The following is a 19830-nucleotide window of genomic DNA, read 5'->3' as shown; positions in this document are numbered from 1 at the left end:
CGAAGAGCGCGGTGCACTTTGGCATAGCCTATCTAGCGAACCATATCGCGACAGTACCAGAACTAATCAGTGTTTAAATAAATAGTAGTCAAGTTCACGGTGAGTTCCAACTCTTTAACCTGGCCAAGGACCCAAAGCATCCTATCTCCTTCTCACCTAACGGCGATCGGAGATAGAACACGCGTGCTCTGACGAACAGACGGGAGAGAGGCAACGGAGAAGATAGTATCATACTCACCAGAGACGTGGAGGAGGACCTGGAATCCGGAGACGTTTGGAGGATGGTAGACCTATAAAAAGAAAAAAGAGAAGTTAGGTCATGTTAGACTTATATAAGAGGAATTAGAAAAATTATTATGTATAAGAATACTTAGCCTTGAAAACTTTTGCAGGGGACCCATGGATGAGCCAGATGATGGAGTGAAGCACGATGGGAGGCGGAGATGAGCTGTGGTGAAGTATGAGAAGCAATGTAAGGATCCTGAGAGAAGCAAGGAAGCAGGTTTGAAAGAGTAAATCGTCACCGAACCGGAGCCACCTTCACTGAAATCTCGAAGGCTGAAACGACACTATTGGACTCACCTGTGGAAAAAACCTGTAAAAGTAAGCGAGAATATATACAATTACTAACAAATGTATGTAAAAGCAAAAAGACTGTAAGCGAAAAATATGTATAAGCGTATTAGAGGATAGGGATAAAGATAAATACCAGCACACACCACTAGAATAGATATAAAATTATAAAAATGCGATAGAAAATGATAAAACTAGAATGTAGTATTATAAAATAATATAGGGGTCAGGAATAAGTAGAATCTAAAACCTATGTATATATTATATATTATATTTTCTCCATGAATTTGCTTGTGACTTTTTCGACTCGAAGGAGAGACTACCACCTCCACTAAAAAAAGTAACCGAGGAAGATCCAACCTTATTGGTGTCAGCTAGCAAATCAAATTCGAGTATTTTGACGAAGCTACACCCCGAGAAGTCGTGCTGGAGGGATGCGAGGGCACGAGGAAAAAGACTTCGGAAAAAATTGTCAGTATCGATCGTAATTTCGCCGCCGAAGTGTGTAACATCTTGTTTTTATTTACGAAATGCCGCAGAACGTTTCAAAGTAATCGGTTGTCGGTCATTAAAAGGTCAAGTGCTCGTTTAGTGAAGTGATCAGTGTTAGGGACCACGAAGTGTTGTGAATGCAAAGTGTCTTCTTGTGGTCTTGGATACCTGCGATCAGCGCTACCTGGGCATCATCCCCCAATGATCGGGATCGGCATAACGACCTAATGGAGCAAGTGTTCAAGCAGCAGGTGAATTCCTCTCCAAATGAGTGAGTTTTACCGATAGTAATTACTCGTATTACTAGAGACATATTATTATTAGTCTCAATTTATTTAAACATGTTTTACTTTTTCCGTACTTTTTACCGATTACAGCAACTAATACGTCCAATTTTCGTTCATTCATTATGAAATAAGTATTATTGTACACTTTTCAATGTTTTAATACACAGTAAAATAACGTATAATTCATAGAAACTACGAATACATTGCTTTTTATTTTTTTTTACTATGGCATTACTTTACTAAATCGGCATTTTTAAATTCTTTCTTCTTGTTTTTTATTTTTTATAACTTGGATAATTAATTTAAAAATCTGAAAAAATTTTGTAATATATGTCTCAACAGTTAACGTGGTCTTAATTTTTTTCATAATTTTTCATCTACTAGTTTAGGAGAAATTGAGCATTGACGTATACATTTTGAGTTTCTTGTACAAGCCTCGAGCACGGTGAATAGCAGACGCTCCGCGTAGCTTGTGCCCTATCGCTGGTCGGCCGAGCGCTCGCTATTCGCGCTCTCTGATTGGTTTATATATATATATATATATATAATAAAAAATTTTTTATTATATTATAGAAATGAGTAATAAATAAAAACATAGAAAATGGAGGAAATGACCCTGAAAATGTACTAGGAGAGTCTCTGCAACAAAACGGGCGCGTGGAGTAAGATAAATTAAATTAGTGATAGATGGATTAAAAAATTAAAGTAGGGATTAAAATAATGTGTATTAGATGTAAGAATTATTCATAAGAGGTAACGGTATAAGGCATGAATCTCCAAAACGAACAGAGAAATTTCGAGAACAGTACAGCGAGCTAAATTTAAAGATCGAAGGGTATTCGGAAAGACAAAAAAGGGGGCAATGTACGAACGTCCTGGCATACAGACCCGTGGGTAACGTACGGAGGAGGCAAACGACCGGCCGCAAGGCCAAACTGCGATGGATCACGTGACTCTCCACCCCTCAGGTGCAAGTCGGGAGAACGAGTCAAATTCGAGACGGATTAGAAAAGGGGAAGCCACGGAGGAACGGTTCCCCGGATTCAAAAAAGATTAAATCAGAACGGATCGAATGGTCGCAACTCGCTGTACTGAAAAATCTCGGAGTGAAGTGAAAAATTTTGGAGAAATTCTATCTTCAAATTTTTCGAAGAGGGGGTAACCCCATGTGACTGAAGGAGAGAGCTGCGTCTCGCAAAACGCGAAAAAGCGCGAAATACCGCAAAGAAATCGTGTGGCGTGCGGGATTCTGTCAATAGACAAAGACAGCTCAATACAATCCATAGGAGTACTAAGTGAGTGCGAGTGAGACACCGCTATAGTAAGCGGTCCTAGGTATAAGAGGAACTTAGAGAAATATTAGACTAAGTCCGAAATTTTGGAGTAGGGAGGCCGACACGAGTGCAAACGAGATGCCAGTGCATCCGCGTGAGTGAAAAGTTCCTCAAAAACCGTGAGAACATAGACTCAGTGTGCGTTGAGAAGGACGGTTTAATACCAGGCATAGGCCTGATAACGTGTAAGACAAGGACAGCCCGTTACCGTGATCAGGTGCCGTACTAAACCGCGTAGTGAGTAAGACAAAAATGCTTAATGCGAATAGTTATAAGTGCGAAGTGGACGCTAATATAGTGTATAAGAATAGTGAGTAAGAAAAGGACAGTCCAACGAGTCGACCACAGGAGAGACAAGGACATCCGAGCTCAAGCAAACCAGCATCGCCACAGCGGAGTGGGCTGATAACAGCCGACGAGTCGGCCTAGCCAGCGTGCAGGCGCGTCGACCAGCCAGCCCACAATCCCTTCCCCCGTCGCGGAGCGACGAGAAGGAGCGTAAAGTCGCCGAAATTCAGCGACATTTCAGCGTCATTTTCGATCAAAGGAAACTGTATAGGAGCCACATTATTAAAACGACGAACAAGACAATCACGACGATGGCGGCACTGAGCAGGCTAATAGGAAATACGATGGGGATGAAACAAAAAACAAGGAACCTACTATATAACACGACGGAGGCGATTTTGTTATACGGGGTACCTATCTGGGCAGACGCAATTTATAATGACTAATAGGTCATTAATTCGCAGGACTCAAAGGATAGGACTGGCGAGGTTTGCGGCGGTCTTTAAGACGGTCCCGGTGGAGACGCTGTGTACGATGGACAATCAAGATCTAGGAAAGGAGGGATCTCTTCTCATGGGAGAAATACAACATCGAGGATGTGGAGGAAAGGAGAGGGTCTAGGAGAAGAACAAGGGCGAGGTGCGCGAAGGGAATATACGACGAAGAGCGATACACAGTGGAGGGGGAACAAATGGCGGAGGAATCAGCACCACGGAGACCCCCAGAAATAAACGAGGACATCAGAAGGGAAATGAGAGAAGGAGAGGAAGAGGAGAGAAAGCTTATAAGCAGATGGTTAAAGAAGGAGGCGGAGAAGATATCCAGGGAAAAATGGCAAAGGCAATGAGAAGAATAGGAAGATGGACTTTTGAACTGATTTCGGTCATTGAACCAGGGGTTAAAAGGAAGCATGGACAACTGGACTTCTACCAGACTCAAGCACTGACGGGGCTCGGACTCTTTAATACACTTAGGAAAAGGATAGGGAAGGGTAGAAGTGATGAATGCTGGTATCATCAAGGGATAAGGGATACCCCGGAACACACACTAATGGAGTGTGATAGATGGTAGGAATAAAGGGAGGAATTAAGAAGAAAACTGGGGTTTAAAAAGCGGTTATGTAACGGGCATTTGGCTCGTCTGCGAGATTCGTAGTGAATCGTATCACATTAGAAAAGTGCAAAAGATAATTAGCGAGCGCCGCGTAACGGCAAAATTAGCGTGTTTCGCGTTTCGCGGAAACACACGCGGCTCTCGCAGCAGTTGTCTTTCATCAGTCTTGCGCCAGTCCTTCGACAGATAGCAGTGAATCAGCGGCATTATAGCCATTTCGAGACTACTTCGATAAGAGCAACTTGGTTTCTCCAAAACGCTCGAAGTCTTCGAAGCGCTAGAATTCTAGCTGTCTGATCAATTTCTCTTGCTGCCTGATATATTAGTCTGTTCGGCTATCACGTATTATATGTGCGACAGACGGATCAGTTCGCAGAAAAGGGATTTTTTCGCGAATTAATGCACTCTTGGAATCGGTGTTTGTCCCGATTCTCTAAGTTTGCAAATCGTCAGAAGCGCATCGAGATCACTGTAAGTGCTTATCACTTTTACGTTACTCGTGCTCTACCACCCGTTTAGTAGCAACCCCTGTGTGATGAATAGATGTACACGGTGAGGTGAACGGCATCGTGGACCCTCTGGCCGTCACCAGCCTCCGAGTTTAGCACCAGCTTGGGACAGTGCATCTTCCACCTCGCAAATCCCTGCTTACGCAGTGATTCGTACGAAGCAAGCCTTTCTATAAGGTGCATAAGACGTAGAGTAGAGGTTTCCTCCTCTCTGTGCATTCGCCTGTAGACGATTCCTTTAATTGTAAAGGAAAGTCGATTATACAGTCCACTACACTACCTTCGCGTTACAGGCAAGGTATTGCTATCCCTTCTACATAGGCTTGTTGTCAAAGCTTGGAGTCGGGAGTCTTCAATACAGCTTGGTTTACACTCTCGCTTACCGGTGCGGTTCCGGCGCTATCTTCTGACGTCAGCGTCGTTGACAGGCGTCGCCGACCAGAGCGCACCACTCCCCCGGCACGACAACACCTGGAACAACCAGGAGGCCCCTGCCCCAGAAGCTATTAAATTTTGACGAATAAACGTCGTAATATTAAGCACTTTTAAGGGCCGACTTAAATTTGATCAAGTGTACCAGTTTTCTTTCAAAACCCTAATTCTCACCTTTTCTGGAACCTGGTTAAGTCCTTTATTCTAAGCGATTCTAACAACTAAAAGCAGGAGAAAAAAGACTAACCATGAAGATTATAATGGAGAAAATCCTGGGGAATCAGACAGCTTGGGACGCCTTCTCGAAGTTCTGCAGTGCGATCCTGAAAAATAAAGGAAAGGAAGAGAGAAAAAGAGAAGAAGAAGGACTGGATACTTACCTCGACACGGATGCAGTGGAGGACCTGGAATCCGGGGAAACTTGGGGAATGATGGGCCTATAACAAGGAACATAAATTAAAATTAAGTTAAACCTAAAAATAGTAAAACAAATGTAAACAGTAGGGTAATAATATAAGAAAATACAAAGCGAATATTTTTTCAGTAGAGCCATGGAAGGGAACGAGAGGAAGAGCTGCGGAAGAGGGAGAAACTGAAAGGATCTTCGGAGAGGGTGGCGAGGACGTATCTGACCTGAGGAAAGCAAGGAAACAGGACCAGGCTGAGGAGAAATCGGCGCCACGATCAAAGGACACACCGGAGACCCCCAAAATCACAGCAGAAGTCTCGAACCCGCCCGTGGAACTCCTGAAAGAAATATAAAGCACAAAATAAGCAAAACAATTGTAATAAAATTAAAAGGGAATGTATTATATGTATAGAAAGATTAAGGATAAAGAGCGACCTCCAGCATGCACGTAAAAGCAATTATAGAATAAAAATCGAGATTTATAATATAGAAATGGAATAGAATTAAGCTAATTCAAAGTTAGAATTAAAATTAGATAGATAGAATTTAAAGTAGAGGATCATACAATAGAAAGGAAATAGAAGATTATATAATAGCAGTGAAAATTAAAACTATTAAGAAAGGAGTTGACTGGACGCGACTCTAAACTTATAAAGTTAAAAGCAAATTGATCCTACCATAAGTATAAATAGAAGAGAATAGAGCATAGAAATAAAAATAGGTAATCTAGCGATAAATGAAAGGAAAAAACTAAACTAATATAGATTAGAAATGGAACAAAATGCACTGTAGGAAATGAGAGTTATAATAAGTTTAATAAGGAAACTAAACTGAATCATAGGACGAGATCTTAGACTGTGTTGGAATCGCTTAGAATAAGGGATCTAACCAGGTTCCGGAAAAGGTGAGAATTAGGGTTTTTCAAGAAAACGAGTACACTTAATCAAATCTAAGTCGGCCCTGACAAGGGCTTATTTACGACATTTATTTGTTGTAGAAATTTGGGCTGGATGATTCTCGTCTGTGGCAGGCTCCTGCGACAGCCGATGGAGTGGGGGCTCTCTGGTCCTGATGACGCCAGTCAACGACGCTGGGGTCTGGAAAAAGACAATAGTGGTGGAACCGCACCGGTAAGCGAGAGGATGGCTATCACACTGTACCTAGCCTTCCCGACTCCAGCCTTCGACAACGAACCTATCTGCAGGTGGGAGCAATGCCTTGTCGTAACACAAAGCAATGCAGTGGACTGTGTTATCGACGTTTCTTCGCTAGAAAGAAATTGTCGATACGCGAGTGGATACAGAGGAGTGGGGCTTCTTCTCTTCGCTTTTGCACCTTATAGAAAGGCTCGCTTCGTACGAATCCCGATGAAAGCGGGGATTCATGAGCGAGGGGATACGCTATAGCTAGAGGTTGCTAGTCCTGGTGGCTGATGACGACCAGAGGCTCCACGACGCCGTTCACGTAACTGTGTGCATCTATTCGTCACACGGGGATTGCTATCAAATGGAGTGGCAGAGCGTGAGTAACGCAGAGATGATAGGCACGTACGTTAACACTCTCTGTTGTATTCCGTCGCTCAGGGAACAACCAGGAAGCAGCATTATTGCTCCTTGACGGAGATGAAACTCAGAGATTCAGGTCAGCCCTCGATTCCAAGAGGGCAAATCTCGCTGAATTGTCACCTTTTGACTTACTAGGTGCTCTGTCGTACGTATAATACGTATTAAATCGAGCAAAGCAATTCACTAGTCACCAGTGTAATGCAAGTGTAGGATTTCAAGCATTTGGCGACCAAGCTACTTGAGATTGTGAAACTGATTATGCTGACTATGCTTGATGACCTGTCGAAAGGACTGCCGCAAGACTACTGCCGAAAGACGACTGCTGCGAGAATTGCGTGTGTCTCCGTTAAATGCGAAACACGCTAATTTTGGCGCTATGCAGCGCTCGCCAATTATCTTTTGTACCTTTCTAATGTGATACGATTCACTCTCTCTCTCTCCTTCAGGCTCCGATGTCCCCACTCGACATCGGGCCTGGAGTTCAAAACCGTTGCTCGACAATGCTCACCTTGTTTGAACTTCAATTGTAACGATTAAAACGAGGCATACGACAATTTACCGTGTTTTGTTATTAGGACAACTGAATCTCCAACCGAAGGCGACCTTCGTTCGGTCATGTATGTCAACAGACCAAGAATCTCGCGCACGAGGCAAATGCCCGTTACATAACCGCTTTTTAAACAGAATGAAAGTCTGGTAATCAACTAACAGATTAAATTTAATATTAAAGATTGAAGGTTTAGGGAAAGTATAAAATATTTAAAAATAATAGAAATAAAAGGAAATAAAAAGCGCCTAAAAGATAGTGGAAAGAAGATACAGGAACGTATAGAGGAATGCAGTGCGCCAGGCGCAGATGCCCAGCGGCGTATAGCTTTGCGACAAGACGGCCGCCGGCCGCTCGAGCACGTGGCGAGAGCGAAAATGAAACGGAAACGAATGTTACAAGAAAGCGAGATACAAATTCCGTACGTTTTTATGAACGCGATGTTTTAATGCGAAGATGCTAGGGAACTGTGGAGAGGAAACCAAAAAGTCGGGGAAATTTAGACCAAAATAAGGGATTAAAAGGGTCAATAATACACAAAATATTTTATTGCACGAAATAGGTAGAATACATCTAGATTAAGAGAAATAGTTAATAAAAGTCCAAAAAACTTACTTAGAATAGGAGTAGAATAGCCTAGAGAGCAGGAGAACCGCTACTGCGCAATGCGCGACCTGAAACAAGATAGAAAAGGACAGAAGATATTCTTAAGGGAGTTAGTGGAGGATAGAATACAACAAACTTACCTTAGAATCCATTAACCGATGAAAGCCAGGATGGGATAATACGATCCTACAGCGACCGAAAGCCGAAACGTGAAACAGAAAATAAAATAGAATTAGTAGGGAAGAAATATTTTGAACAGTTATACCTGAAAAAATATTAAACCTGAAAAGAGAAAAATATTAATACCAGATGAGTCAACCTGAAAATAAAATAAAATTAGACCTGGAAAGAAATAGAAGTTAGAGAATAATAGAACCTGTAGGAAATAAAAATTAATAATTAAACTACTAAAATAAAATTTGAGAAAGAGATATAGAAAATAGTAGATTATATAGGAAATAGAAGAGAGAAAACGAGAATAGGAGATATTATGAACCAACAGAATGATGGGAAAAAGAGTCTCTATGAGGAGTCTTTTAAAAATAGTAAAAACTTATATTAAAATAAAGAAAGGGAAGAAGAAAAAAGAAGAAATTTAAAATAAACAGTGGGAAATACTCGTTAAAAAGAAAGTTCTGGGTTAGGTCTGGGTTCTTCGACGACATTCAGGCGGAGGCAAGCGCCGATGTATATCGGCGTCTGCAAGCCCTCCGTCTGGCTGGGGACGCTCTGCCGGACATGGCAGTCAAGGCAGAAATGAGGCGCCAGTCCCGAAGGTCCGCCTGCGAAATATGGCGGCGTCAGTTCCTGCGGAGCGGCGCCGACCTTTAGCGGGCGGCAGGGGCGGTCCTGCCCAGCTTCGATAGCTGGTTGGTCCGCGAGCATGGCGGCTCACCTATCGAATGACCCAGGTACTCTCTGGATATGGCTGTTTCGGAGGGTACCTGGAGAAGGTTTGCGCCGAGGCGACGACCAAGTGCTACCAGTGAGGCGCGGAGCTGGACTCCGCGCAACACGCACTGGAGAAGTGCGCCGCCTTTGCGGCTCAGTGGCAAGATGAGGGAGATAGGCAGCGACCTCTTCCTCCCAGTCGTGTGGCCGCGATTGCTGGCGATCGCCTCCTTCTGTGAGGAAGTCATGCCCCGCCCGCGCCGAAAGAAGAGGGGCGCGGCAAACTGGGGGGCAGCGTATTCGAGCCGCCCCAGCCATCGGCGGGGCTGGTCCACCCTGAACTGTTCGCTCGTCCCTCGGTCCGAGCGGAACCGTAATCCGCCCAGCAAAAACAGGCGGCTCCCACGCTTATTCGGGCAGCGGGCGCGGCCATTGAGCCCGCCAGCCGTGCGCGGGACCGCCAGGGCCTGAGGTCATCGGGTTGGGGACTCGGTGGCATCCATTCAATAAGGCCCAGAAGGGGTGTCGTCGGGGTTGCGGCCTCCTCGGCGGAGCCAATCCTGTTCAGGGAAGAAAAGGGGTCGCGGGTGCTGGACGCGTAGCGCGAGGCGTCCGCGACCAGGTGGGGAGCTCAGCTCCGTGCGACTCCGGAAGTATTCGCAAGAGTTCCCGGAGTTCCCCTCATGCGCCGACTATGGCCACCGTGGAGTTCTAGTAGGTGGAAGTCCCACACTACTCGCCCCCTCCCCCCTCCACGTTGTGTGCGTTAGGCATTTCTCCAAGTTAAAAAAAAAAAAAAAATGTTAGGTCTGAGGATGGTTTGAATTGTCTTGGCGAGTTGAAATCGTGTTTCGAAGCTACCGTGCGAAGTTTGAAGATTAGAAAAGAAAAAATTCTATCTTGGAATTTTTTGGAGTGGGAAGGGCTCACGAGTGCGAAAGAAACAGCGGGGCATCCGCGCGAGTGAAAACCTCTCAAAAACTCTGAGAAAATAGACTTCGAACGAGTGTTAGTAAAGGACAGTTTAATACAAGGCATAGGCCTAACAGTACGTGAGACAAGGACATCCCAGTAGCTCGCAAGTGCCATATTAATTTCATAGTGTGTAGGACAAAGACGCTAAACGCGAGTAGTAATAAGTGCGCAAAGGACGCTGTATAGTACATAAGACTAGTGTGTGAGAGAAGCACAGTTCGACAAGCCAAGCAGTAGAGGGAAAAGGACACCGATAGCTCCATTCCAGCATCGTCACAGAGCGACGACGAGGAGCGAAATGAGTGAGAGACTCGATTAGACTTAAGTTAGGAAAATATACACTTTTTCGTGTACACAAGCGTACGGTTTATATGGTGGGAGCGGAGGGTCCCGTGCGCACTTATGGAGGAGTCAAGCTCACCGTCCAGATATCGGACCTGGGGGGACCACGCGACCCCCACATATGGGGCATCATTTCGGCGTGATTTTTTATCAGGATCGCGGATCCGAAGTCGGTTTCTGAATTCGACCCAATTTCGGAGACCTAGGTCTCAAAACTCGCTTTTACAGTGCGTGCTGGGTATAAACGTTACAATAGGGTATTTTAAAAGTATTTTAAAATCATAGGGTATTTTAAAATCATTCTAAAACAGAAGAAAAAGGTCTGAGTTAGGTCTGAGATCGGTCCACGGACCTGTCTGGTTGTCCAGATGGGAGGAGAGGTGAACCCTACGTGGCGCATCCCCAGATGGTGGATAGGGGAAGCCTCGGGCCCGGGCCGGTGAGCGTGACCGAGAGGTCGTGTCTCCTGCGTCCCGGTACTGAGATCGTGTGCGTGTGCGTATGTATGTGAGTGTGTTAGTGTGTGGGTGGATGTGTGTGAATGGGCTGGGGCCGGTGGCTCGTCGATATTCCCGGCAGACTTACCAAGGGGTGGAGTAGGAGCACCCCGACCGGGGTACCTGGGTGAAGTCTGTAGCTAGCCTCTGCGGTGGAAGATGCGTAACTGTAAGTCCTGAAATTATGGCACAGGTCGCCTGAAGCGGCATGCGAAACGTGGGAAACCCACTCCCCAGGTACTGACTGGAGCCTATGTCGGGGTTGAAGCGAGCTCAACTGTGCGCAGGTGTGGGGGATTACCTGGTCAGTATTCCCTCATACCCCGCGAGACGGAACGTAAACCGGATGGATACCCGCCCTCTCGATAGGGGTGACGTTAAACATTTAGCATCATGTAGTGCGCGGGCCTATCCCGTGACATTTTTTGTAGAGTCAACAGGTGCCAATACGGCTGACCACCCGATAAGCCGCTTCTCGATTTTGGCACCAACTACAACTAGGGCTTTTCTTACCCGGGGAACTACTCCCAACTGCGGTGGAGATCCCATGATGGGCGAACAGGAGGAATTTAATATCTCCCACAATGTCGAAACAAACAAAAACATTCAGGAAGGAGGGGGAGTCGCAAGGCGACTTGAATAGATCTCGCAGCTCGGCGCTGGGAAATATCCCTGTGACGGGGGACAGCGCGACAAAAGACCAAGTGTAGCAGCTCATCCTCGGGTGGGGGTCTACAAGAGTGGGTCGAACGGGTTCGTTCCTCTAGGTCCATATCTGAAGCCGGAGTTGAGAGAACTGCAGCGGCCGAACAACTGGCTAATGCAGAAGATAGTGCCTCCAAAGACGAGCCCGCGCGGAGCGGTCCCTGTCAGTTGGACCCTGAGGCAGTACTTAGGTCCGAACTGGAGCAAACCTGGCGCAGGCGGGAGTGGGGAGTAGGAAACGGGGAGTGTGGGCAAGGAGGGGATGTGCCTGTCCTCCGGCGACGAAGGTAGTGTGACCGCCCACCAATCTGCAATGTACCTGAGACCTGGAACATCGATCAGCAGTCGGAAAAGGCAATTGCCCTCAACGGCTGTCGAGGGTGGGGGACGTGAAGATAAGAGGAAGAAGAAAAAGCAGAATGCGCTGCTGTTCGACGATTTCCTCAAAGCGGAAATGATGAATCAGGATACGGGCTCTTTGGACGGGCTGATCAGCTAACATCTGTCGGGGGTGGAAAGGGTTGTCTCGGATTCTGGCAACTTGAAGGGGATATTTGTCCGTAAGTTGAAGATGACAGCAAGCATAATAAGTGTTGCTGCTGTAGAGATACAGCAGCGGACTGTAACCACCGCCAGCCAGAAGACGCTCGAACAGCAGAACGCTCGGCTGGAGTCGGAGATGCGGTGGAGAAGAAGTTTCGGGGGCTAAGGGCCGAAATTGTGCTCTTTGCCCGCAGGAATACCCCCCCAAATGAAAAGTGGGAGGAGCCAACACGGTTGCAGAAGTCACCCGCGGCCACGGCGACGATACCACCGCCTCACAGTGCGTCGGGAGAAACCCCAACGCAGTGGAGGAGAAGGAGAAAGAAAGCGGCTAGGGCTAGGGCTCTGGTTTCAGTCGATGGGGGACGCATGCGACCCACCGAGACAGTCGCACGAAAGACATCGGTGTCGGCGACCCCTAGGGTGTATACTCCTGCTACTGACTAGGGGGCTGACGTCACCGGGGGGGGGGGGGGGGGGGGGCTGGTGACGTCACACCTGCTGACGTCACGACTGCAATAGGTTAAAATCAATGCAACACTGTTTTACCGACGGAAGAATTGATCGGTAAAAATGCCAATCTGTTTTACCGACGGACGATTGATCGATAACAGTGAAACTCTGTTTTACCGACTGAACATTGGTTGATAAAAGTGCAAATCTGTTTTACTGACGGAAAATTGATCCATAAAAATGTAAATATGGGAGCGGGAAAGGTACTGTTTTACCAACGAAAAGAATTGATCGATAAAAATGCAAATGGTTACTGGGTAAGAATATTGCCATCATTTTGCATTTTTATCAATCAGTATTACATAAGTTTTGGGGAGAAGAAGAATGGTTTTAAGACCTAACTCAGACCAGAGGTCTATCCCTATTACTCTAAGATCTGGTCTAGGTCTGGGTTAAGTCGGGGTTGTGCTTCATAATTGAAGCACATATATGCAGTAAGTAAGTAGAGTAATAGAGTAATATGCGATTAAGAATATGAAATTTTAATTTTTAATCACCTATTATTTATTGGGAAGGGGAAACGTTATACAGTATGTCCCACGAAATCCTGGACAGTCGATTATTTGTTAACCTATTCAAGATACGAAAAAAGTTTTTATATGAAATTGAATGGCAAGAGGGGGCTGATTTATTGGCCGTAACAATTTTTTTTTATCATTATTGTTTACAGAGATATGAAAGTTAAGTTTAGTTTTTTAAATGGGATTATATATATATATTTTTTGATCAATAGAAAGTACGTTTCAAGACGAATTCAGCAAACATTAATGTATACACCTTTTTTCAAATAGTTTTTAAGATATTACGCGTAAAAGTTTACTGATTTTCGGTGGAAGAAAATTTGCGAGACCAGGAAGCACAGTAGGGAGTCTCGACTCTCGACCACACTTAAGATGCTACTGGTTAACACGTTCGACGCGCGACAGGGTAGATCTATCGAGTTGAGCCCGTTTCCCCGGAGAAGTATTGACCCGACGGTGCTGCTGTAACGTGCCTCTTCGCTCTCGGATAGCACATTATTGATCGAATACCTTGTGCTTCGAATGACATCTTCCCACCGAACTACTGGACACTTTCCCACATGAAGCGTGCATCGGATGACATCTCACCTGAACAATAGGATGCCTTTGCACACATTCCTACATAGACACCTTTGCACACGGTCTTACTGAAAACACAATCCCCTTAGTATAAATATCTCTCGGAGTCGCACTCCTGAGTTAGTTATTGTTTAACTCTCAATATATTGAGAACATAAGCTCTTGTTAATAAATCAAAGTTATTCATATTCCGGTGTTACGATTATTACGGCCTCAAATCACTCTCTTCAAAAAGACTTTTCCATTAAAACTTTCCGCATCGTGTTTTACGTGACACTGCCGCGCGCTAGTATACAATCGGACAAAACTTTTTCGACCATTTTTTTACCCCCGCACGCAACGTGTTAAACCGTGCCTCTTGAAACTGATACGAAGAGACTGTGGTAGGAACGGCAGGCCTAAATCTTCCACCGAAAATCAGTAAACTTTTACGCGTAATATTTTAAAAATTATTTGAAAAAAGGTGTATACACTAATGTTTGCTGAATTCGTCTTGAAACGTACTATCTATTGATAAAAAAAAATATATATAATCCCATTTAAAAAACCAAACTTAACTTTCATATCTGTGTAAACAATAATGATAAAAAGAAATTGTTACGGCCAATAAATCAGGCCCCTCTTACCATTCAATTTCATATAAAAACTTTTTTCGTATCTTTAATAGGTTAGCAAATAATCGACTGTCCAGGATTTCGTGGGACATACTGTAGGTAATTATATTTTATTAATTAGAAAGTAAAAAATAATATTTTATTTACAATATAGATATAAAATAAAAAATAAAGAAATAAAAAAATAAAAAATAAAAGATTAAAAAATAAAGAATTCTTTAGTCTATTCTTCTGGAGTAGTTAATTACCTGAAACATATAAAAAATATTATATAAGTTTTTAATTTATTAACATATTTAATTATTAGAAAATCGTATTATAATATTTTATTATAATAAGTATTTTAGAATAAGTATTTTATTAAAATGTATTATTCAAAATGATACTTACGGCGTGATACGCCTGGTGCTCTTCATAGATGTTTTGTTGTCGCCGCCGACGTTGCATTGCATGAAACCTTATAAACCAATGGTTTATAAGCTGAAACATACAGAAAAAATTAATTGTATAAATTTAGGGTACGTGGACACTTGAGAAAGTAAAAGCGAGCGCGAGCTACTCTTGGGAGTACTCTCAAACAATATCTTTTCAGTTACTCTTAATACAATGTCACTATCTGAAAGTACTCCCGAGAGTAGCTCGTTACAGCTTAATTAAAGTATAATTAAAGTGAAAATAGTACTTACGATATTCAGCGCTGCCGATTCCAATTTTTGTGGTACATTTTCCATTACACACAAAATATAATTTCGATTTTATAGATTTTTTATTCTGAACTGCGACAATGTTCCAGCAGATCACACGTTATATGTAGCTATCCCCACTAGTTTTGTCGCCACTAGATCATCATTCTTATCATTCACCTACATGGCAAGATTCTACAGTCTCACAGCGTTAGCTACAGAGACAATGTAGTGATGTGTTTAAAAAAGCGTTAACATAATGAGAACTCTATCTCGTTCGCAAACATGGTTGTATGTTGATCTACGTGACCAACCGAAGGTCGCCGCGACTAATTACCGTATTCCGCGCATTCGCGGAGACACGTGCGAGTCTCGCAGTCAGTCTTGTTCCAGTCTTTGACAGATAACAGTTCGATTAGCAGAAGTGTAGCCATTTCGAGATTACTTTGAATAGAGCTTCTTGGTTTCTCCAACAAGCTCGAAGTACTCGAAGAGCATAATCCTCACTGATCGAACGATTTTCTCTTGCGGCTTAATCTATTCGTCTGTTCGGTTAACACGTATTATACGTGCGACAGATGAATCAGCCTGCAAAAAAGAGATTGCTGTAGCGATTGAATGCACTCGTGGAATCGGTGATTTTCACGATTCTCTGAGTTTGCTTATCGGCGGAAGAGCATCGAGCTCACTGCTCAGGAGCATTGTTTGACGGGTAAATCCAGATAGAGTAAACGTAAGTGCTTATCACCTCTGCGTTACTCGCGCTTTACTACCCGTTTAGAAGCAACCCCCGTGTGACGAATAGATGCACACGGTGCAGTGAACGGCATCGTAGAGCCTCTGGCCGTCACCAGCCTCTGAGCCTAGCACCAGCTAGGCATAGTGCATCTCATAGCTCGCGGATCTCTGCTCTCGTAGGGATTCACCCAACGCTAACCTTTTTATAAGGTGCATAAGATGTAGAGAAGAGGTTCCTCTTCTCTGCGCATTCGCCGGTCGATGATCCTTTTAATTGTAAAGGAAAGTCGATCATACAGTCCACTGCATTACCTTCGCGTTACAGGCAAGATATTGCTATCCCCTCCATACAGGCTTGTTGTCACAGCCAGGAGTCGGGAATATTCGGTATAGCTTGACTTACACTCTCGCTTACCGTCGCGGTTCCGCCGCTATTTTCTTTTCCAGACGCCAGCGTCGCTGACCGGCGTCGCCAGGACCAGGGCCGCCTCCATCGACAGCCCCGTCGCAGTCTGCCACGGACGAGGAGCCCACCGTCCAGGAAAAGAGAGGACCCCCCGCCACGCCCGAAAAAGATTAAAATAAACGTCGTAAATAAGACCTTGTAAGGACCGACTCAAATTTAATCGAGTGTACTTGTTTCTTTTTCTATACCCTCATTCTCACCTTGTCCGGACCCCAGTTAGATCACTTTCTTTAAGCGATTCTAACATATGTGTTATATGGTATATGTATATTCAGGAGCGAGGATCAAGTTCCTAATCATAACTGCTTCTTATTAATACTATATTAAGTAATTGCATCATTATTGGTCTACAAATCAATCATCAGTCGAATCATGTTGAACAATAATCAATCTATATCGACCTATGATTGAAGCGTAACGAACCGCAATTGAACCACATTGAACCATGATCATTCCATATCGAACCATAATGGTAGTATTTGCGGGAATATTTTCACCACAATCAAATTCTATTCGCACATCCACAGTACTGTTGTTGATTGAATCATTTTGATGTGACGCTTGTCTATTGCTATATGTGTAATATGCCTTAGAAAAATGTATATACATGTTATACAAAAGGGCATATTTATTTCTGTTGAAATCAGTGTTTAGATCGTCATATGGATAAAATTCTGAATTGAGATAAATTTTCACGTTGGATAGCTTACAGTTATCAAACTCTGTAGCATTTTCACTCATTATATTTTTTTTACCAGTTTGCAAAGCAAAAATTACATGTCGCGGCTTTTCCAATTGTGTAGCCGTTTTAACAGACCAAGAATGCTTAGTCGTGTTTTGTAACATAGGATACTCATACAGATCCCACGAACCAAAATACATGCTCAAATTTCGCCCACTTTCTAAAACACGTACTAATGATAGTTTAGTAATATCATTCAATATCACATGTGGTATGCGCCATTGTACTTTAAATAATTCGATTTCAGGTTCTAGCATTGAAGATCCTACAAGACAATTGTTATCATTGCGTGATCGTATTAAGATTAGCTCGTGACGAGCGTTAATTACTATGTGTTTATAATTTTCACAAAATCCCAATAAAATTTTTAGTAGTACGCAAAAATTGAAATGGTAATTTACATTCTTCTCATCGTTCCATCTAATGTTCCATCCAGCATTCTTCATAATTTTATCTTCATCGCATGTAAATGATATGTAGTTCTTAAGTGTGCTAGTTATTCCAACGTTTCTATTGCAATCAATTTCCGCACCATTCAGTTCGTATTGAATTTCTTCAAACATGAATGCTATGCAATTATTTCCCAACTTTATAATTGATGCATCATTTGGTTTTCTTATAACCACTTTACCTTCCACGTATAGAAAACTCTCACATGGTAACGTGTATAGATCTTGTTGTTGTATAGGTATTCTTATCTCATCGTTATATCCAAACGTCGAGTTAGCATACGGATTGTATGTATGAGCTTCATGCTTGACGATACGATCGTCGAACATGGGTTGTTCTACAATATTTAAAATATCCATTATTTTTAATAATTATGCACAATCAATCCCAATGATTTTAAAAATGCGATATTCACTGCACTTAACTTCTCTCTTTTTTTCTTCTTAATGTATTTAGGGGAAGCCTTAATGTTGCATGCAGTTTTATTTGTAAGGGAAAACGTTTTTTGATGCTGTGTTTCGTTGAATACAAGCATCTCATTTACATGTAATACATGTATTATCGACGTCGCCGTACGTGTGACCTTACAGTAATGTCTTCTCCACGAAAATCAATTAATCATCCAGTCTGATCTATGATGTGTATTGGTAGGTCCGTAATGTTCCGTGCAATGACTGGAAGGTAAATGACTTGAGCAGGCGTTTCTGATATTTTATATCCTGGTGGTACGTTTGGGGGAAATTCATGTATCGTATGTGCAGACTTATCATTGTTGTATGCGCCAGCAGTTATATTGCATTCTACTCGAATAATGTTTACATCCATGATATCAATTGAGCTATCCGATTCATGCCACTGATGTGGTTTCAAAACGCGAGTGGATGAGAATCCTAACAATGAACCAATGTTGTTAGGTTTGGTAAAGTTTATTCAATAAGCACACTTTATTTCACTCTTCATGGTATTATTATTAGCCCGAATTAATAAATTATCATAGACATTGTTATCATCATCATTAATGTCAAAGTTGATATTCATTTTAGATACATCTGTTTTTACATAATTATTAGAACGAGGAGTAGTCTGCATAATTGCGCGATTTAGATACTTTCTTATTGCATAAAACTCATATGATCCATCGGGAATCACTATTGCTTTGTCATCCTCATCAAAGTAAAATGTGTTGTTCAAAGAATTCACATTTGGTACCGTATTATATGTTTTAAAAACTGTTAGACCAAGCTCATACGTATCATCACTCAAATCTATAGGCAGAAAATAGCTTACCGCCAAAATGCTACTCTTACCACTTAATGTAAATGTTATCAACATGTTTCAAGAAACAGCCCAATTCATACTGAATTATGATTGCAAAGATTCAACGTTTTTAAATTTACTATCAACCGTTTGTAGAAATTGTAGACACAATTTTCCACAATTTTGCTGATTGTAGTGTTGATAAAGTGTGTAATTGTATTCGATTTTCATGACATCTTTCTGAAGATAGTCCATTAATTCTTTAGGTGGTCGAAGATTGGCAAAACTATCAAAATATATAGCTCGATGTGCTCTCTTTTCGTACGCTACTCAATGTGTGCCAGGTGCTTCAACATTGTCCAAGTTTACGATACCACTCTCATTTCGATGTACGCCATTTGATGGTAAAGCATTGCGCAAATGAACACCTCTAAAGACTGGAATATGAATTGTTTAAAAAGCGGTTATATAACGGGTATTTGGCTCGTCCGCAAGATTCGTGGTCTGTTGGTATACGTGACCGACCAAAGGTCGCCTTCGGTTGGAGATTCCATGGTCCTAACATGCATACATTTGGCGAGTTCCCTTAATTGTGTATCAGTTGCTACTCCTATGGGCATACTTAACGCCTTTTTGACGTTTTTTTTCTCTTATTCAGCATGCCTCGTCCACGCTTATATGGAGCGAGATAAACTCCCTGCCTTTCCATAGCTCGATTGTGGCGTTGCATTTCTTCCAGCTGACGTTGCGTAGCCTTTTTATCGTTTATCGCCTTAGCTACTCCCGCTGCCCCGCCAACTAATGAGCCCAGAACACCTAACAATGGTAAAATAGGTAAAATACCACCACGTTTTGCAATTGGAAGTATCTGTTTTCTTTTTGTTCCGGTCTTATTTTTGCATTTATTTTTTGTTTTCATTCCCATTCCAAGTTTCGTCTTGGTTTTCATAGCAGCCCAAACTGCTGCAGCTGCAGCTTTTTCACTCAGAGTCGAATCTTTTGCAGTGATACCTTTTTGCGCTTTGTCAGCGAGTATGTCGTCAGCTGTATGTCTCTCACCTATATTGTTACGATGTGAATATGCAATATCGTGCTCACGACATGCAGCATCCAAGGGATTGATGCCTGAATCACCTCTTGATAATCGTTTCGAAAGATG

General features: G+C 42.9%; 3 protein-coding genes across 3 annotated transcripts; 2 read left to right on the top strand and 1 right to left on the bottom strand.

Annotated features, from left to right (window-relative positions):
• Positions 1-399: 399 nt before the first annotated feature.
• On the top strand, positions 400-6410 carry LOC143186455 (uncharacterized). The gene is made up of 3 exons (XM_076390129.1): positions 400-420; positions 492-603; positions 5576-6410. Exons 1-3 carry the CDS (start codon positions 400-402, stop codon positions 5788-5790), a joined length of 348 nt encoding a protein of 115 aa, XP_076246244.1. The 3' UTR covers positions 5791-6410.
• LOC143186420 (uncharacterized) lies at positions 6214-6856 on the top strand. The gene is made up of 2 exons (XM_076390095.1): positions 6214-6341; positions 6435-6856. The coding sequence occupies exon 2, from the start codon at positions 6448-6450 to the stop codon at positions 6841-6843; it is 396 nt and encodes a 131-aa protein (XP_076246210.1). The 5' UTR covers positions 6214-6341; positions 6435-6447; the 3' UTR covers positions 6844-6856.
• Positions 6857-16545: 9689 nt separating this feature from the next.
• On the bottom strand, positions 16546-17773 carry LOC143186453 (uncharacterized). Its single transcript, XM_076390128.1, has 3 exons — positions 16978-17773; positions 16646-16896; positions 16546-16569 (listed from the first exon to the last, which is right to left on the bottom strand). The coding sequence occupies exons 1-3, from the start codon at positions 17771-17773 to the stop codon at positions 16546-16548; spliced, it is 1071 nt and encodes a 356-aa protein (XP_076246243.1).
• Between the last annotated feature and the right edge of the window lie 2057 nt (positions 17774-19830).

The sequence above is a fragment of the Calliopsis andreniformis genome, unplaced genomic scaffold (genome assembly GCF_051401765.1).
Source record: "Calliopsis andreniformis isolate RMS-2024a unplaced genomic scaffold, iyCalAndr_principal scaffold0001, whole genome shotgun sequence".
In the NCBI taxonomy this organism is placed as follows: Eukaryota; Metazoa; Arthropoda; class Insecta; order Hymenoptera; family Andrenidae; genus Calliopsis; species Calliopsis andreniformis.
This window is presented reverse-complemented; position numbering and strand designations above follow the sequence as displayed.

What these genes read in the sequence shown, in the direction of transcription:
- LOC143186453 (XM_076390128.1), bottom strand. Translation starts at nt 17,773, where the DNA reads ATGGATATTTTAAATATTGTAGAACAACCCATGTTCGACGATCGTATC. An exon ending in AATTTTTGCTTTGCAAACTG is followed by an intron (nt 16,897 to 16,977) that starts GTAAAAAAAATA and finishes ATCTCAATTCAG; the next exon opens with AATTTTATCCATATGACGAT. An exon ending in TTCAATGTGGTTCAATTGCG is followed by an intron (nt 16,570 to 16,645) that starts GTTCGTTACGCT and finishes ATTGATTTGTAG; the next exon opens with ACCAATAATGATGCAATTAC.
- LOC143186420 (XM_076390095.1), top strand. Translation starts at nt 6,448, where the DNA reads ATGATTCTCGTCTGTGGCAGGCTCCTGCGACAGCCGATGGAGTGGGGG.
- LOC143186455 (XM_076390129.1), top strand. Translation starts at nt 400, where the DNA reads ATGGATGAGCCAGATGATGGA. An exon ending in TGGATGAGCCAGATGATGGA is followed by an intron (nt 421 to 491) that starts GTGAAGCACGAT and finishes TCCTGAGAGAAG; the next exon opens with CAAGGAAGCAGGTTTGAAAG. An exon ending in TGTGGAAAAAACCTGTAAAA is followed by an intron (nt 604 to 5,575) that starts GTAAGCGAGAAT and finishes TTTTTTCAGTAG; the next exon opens with AGCCATGGAAGGGAACGAGA.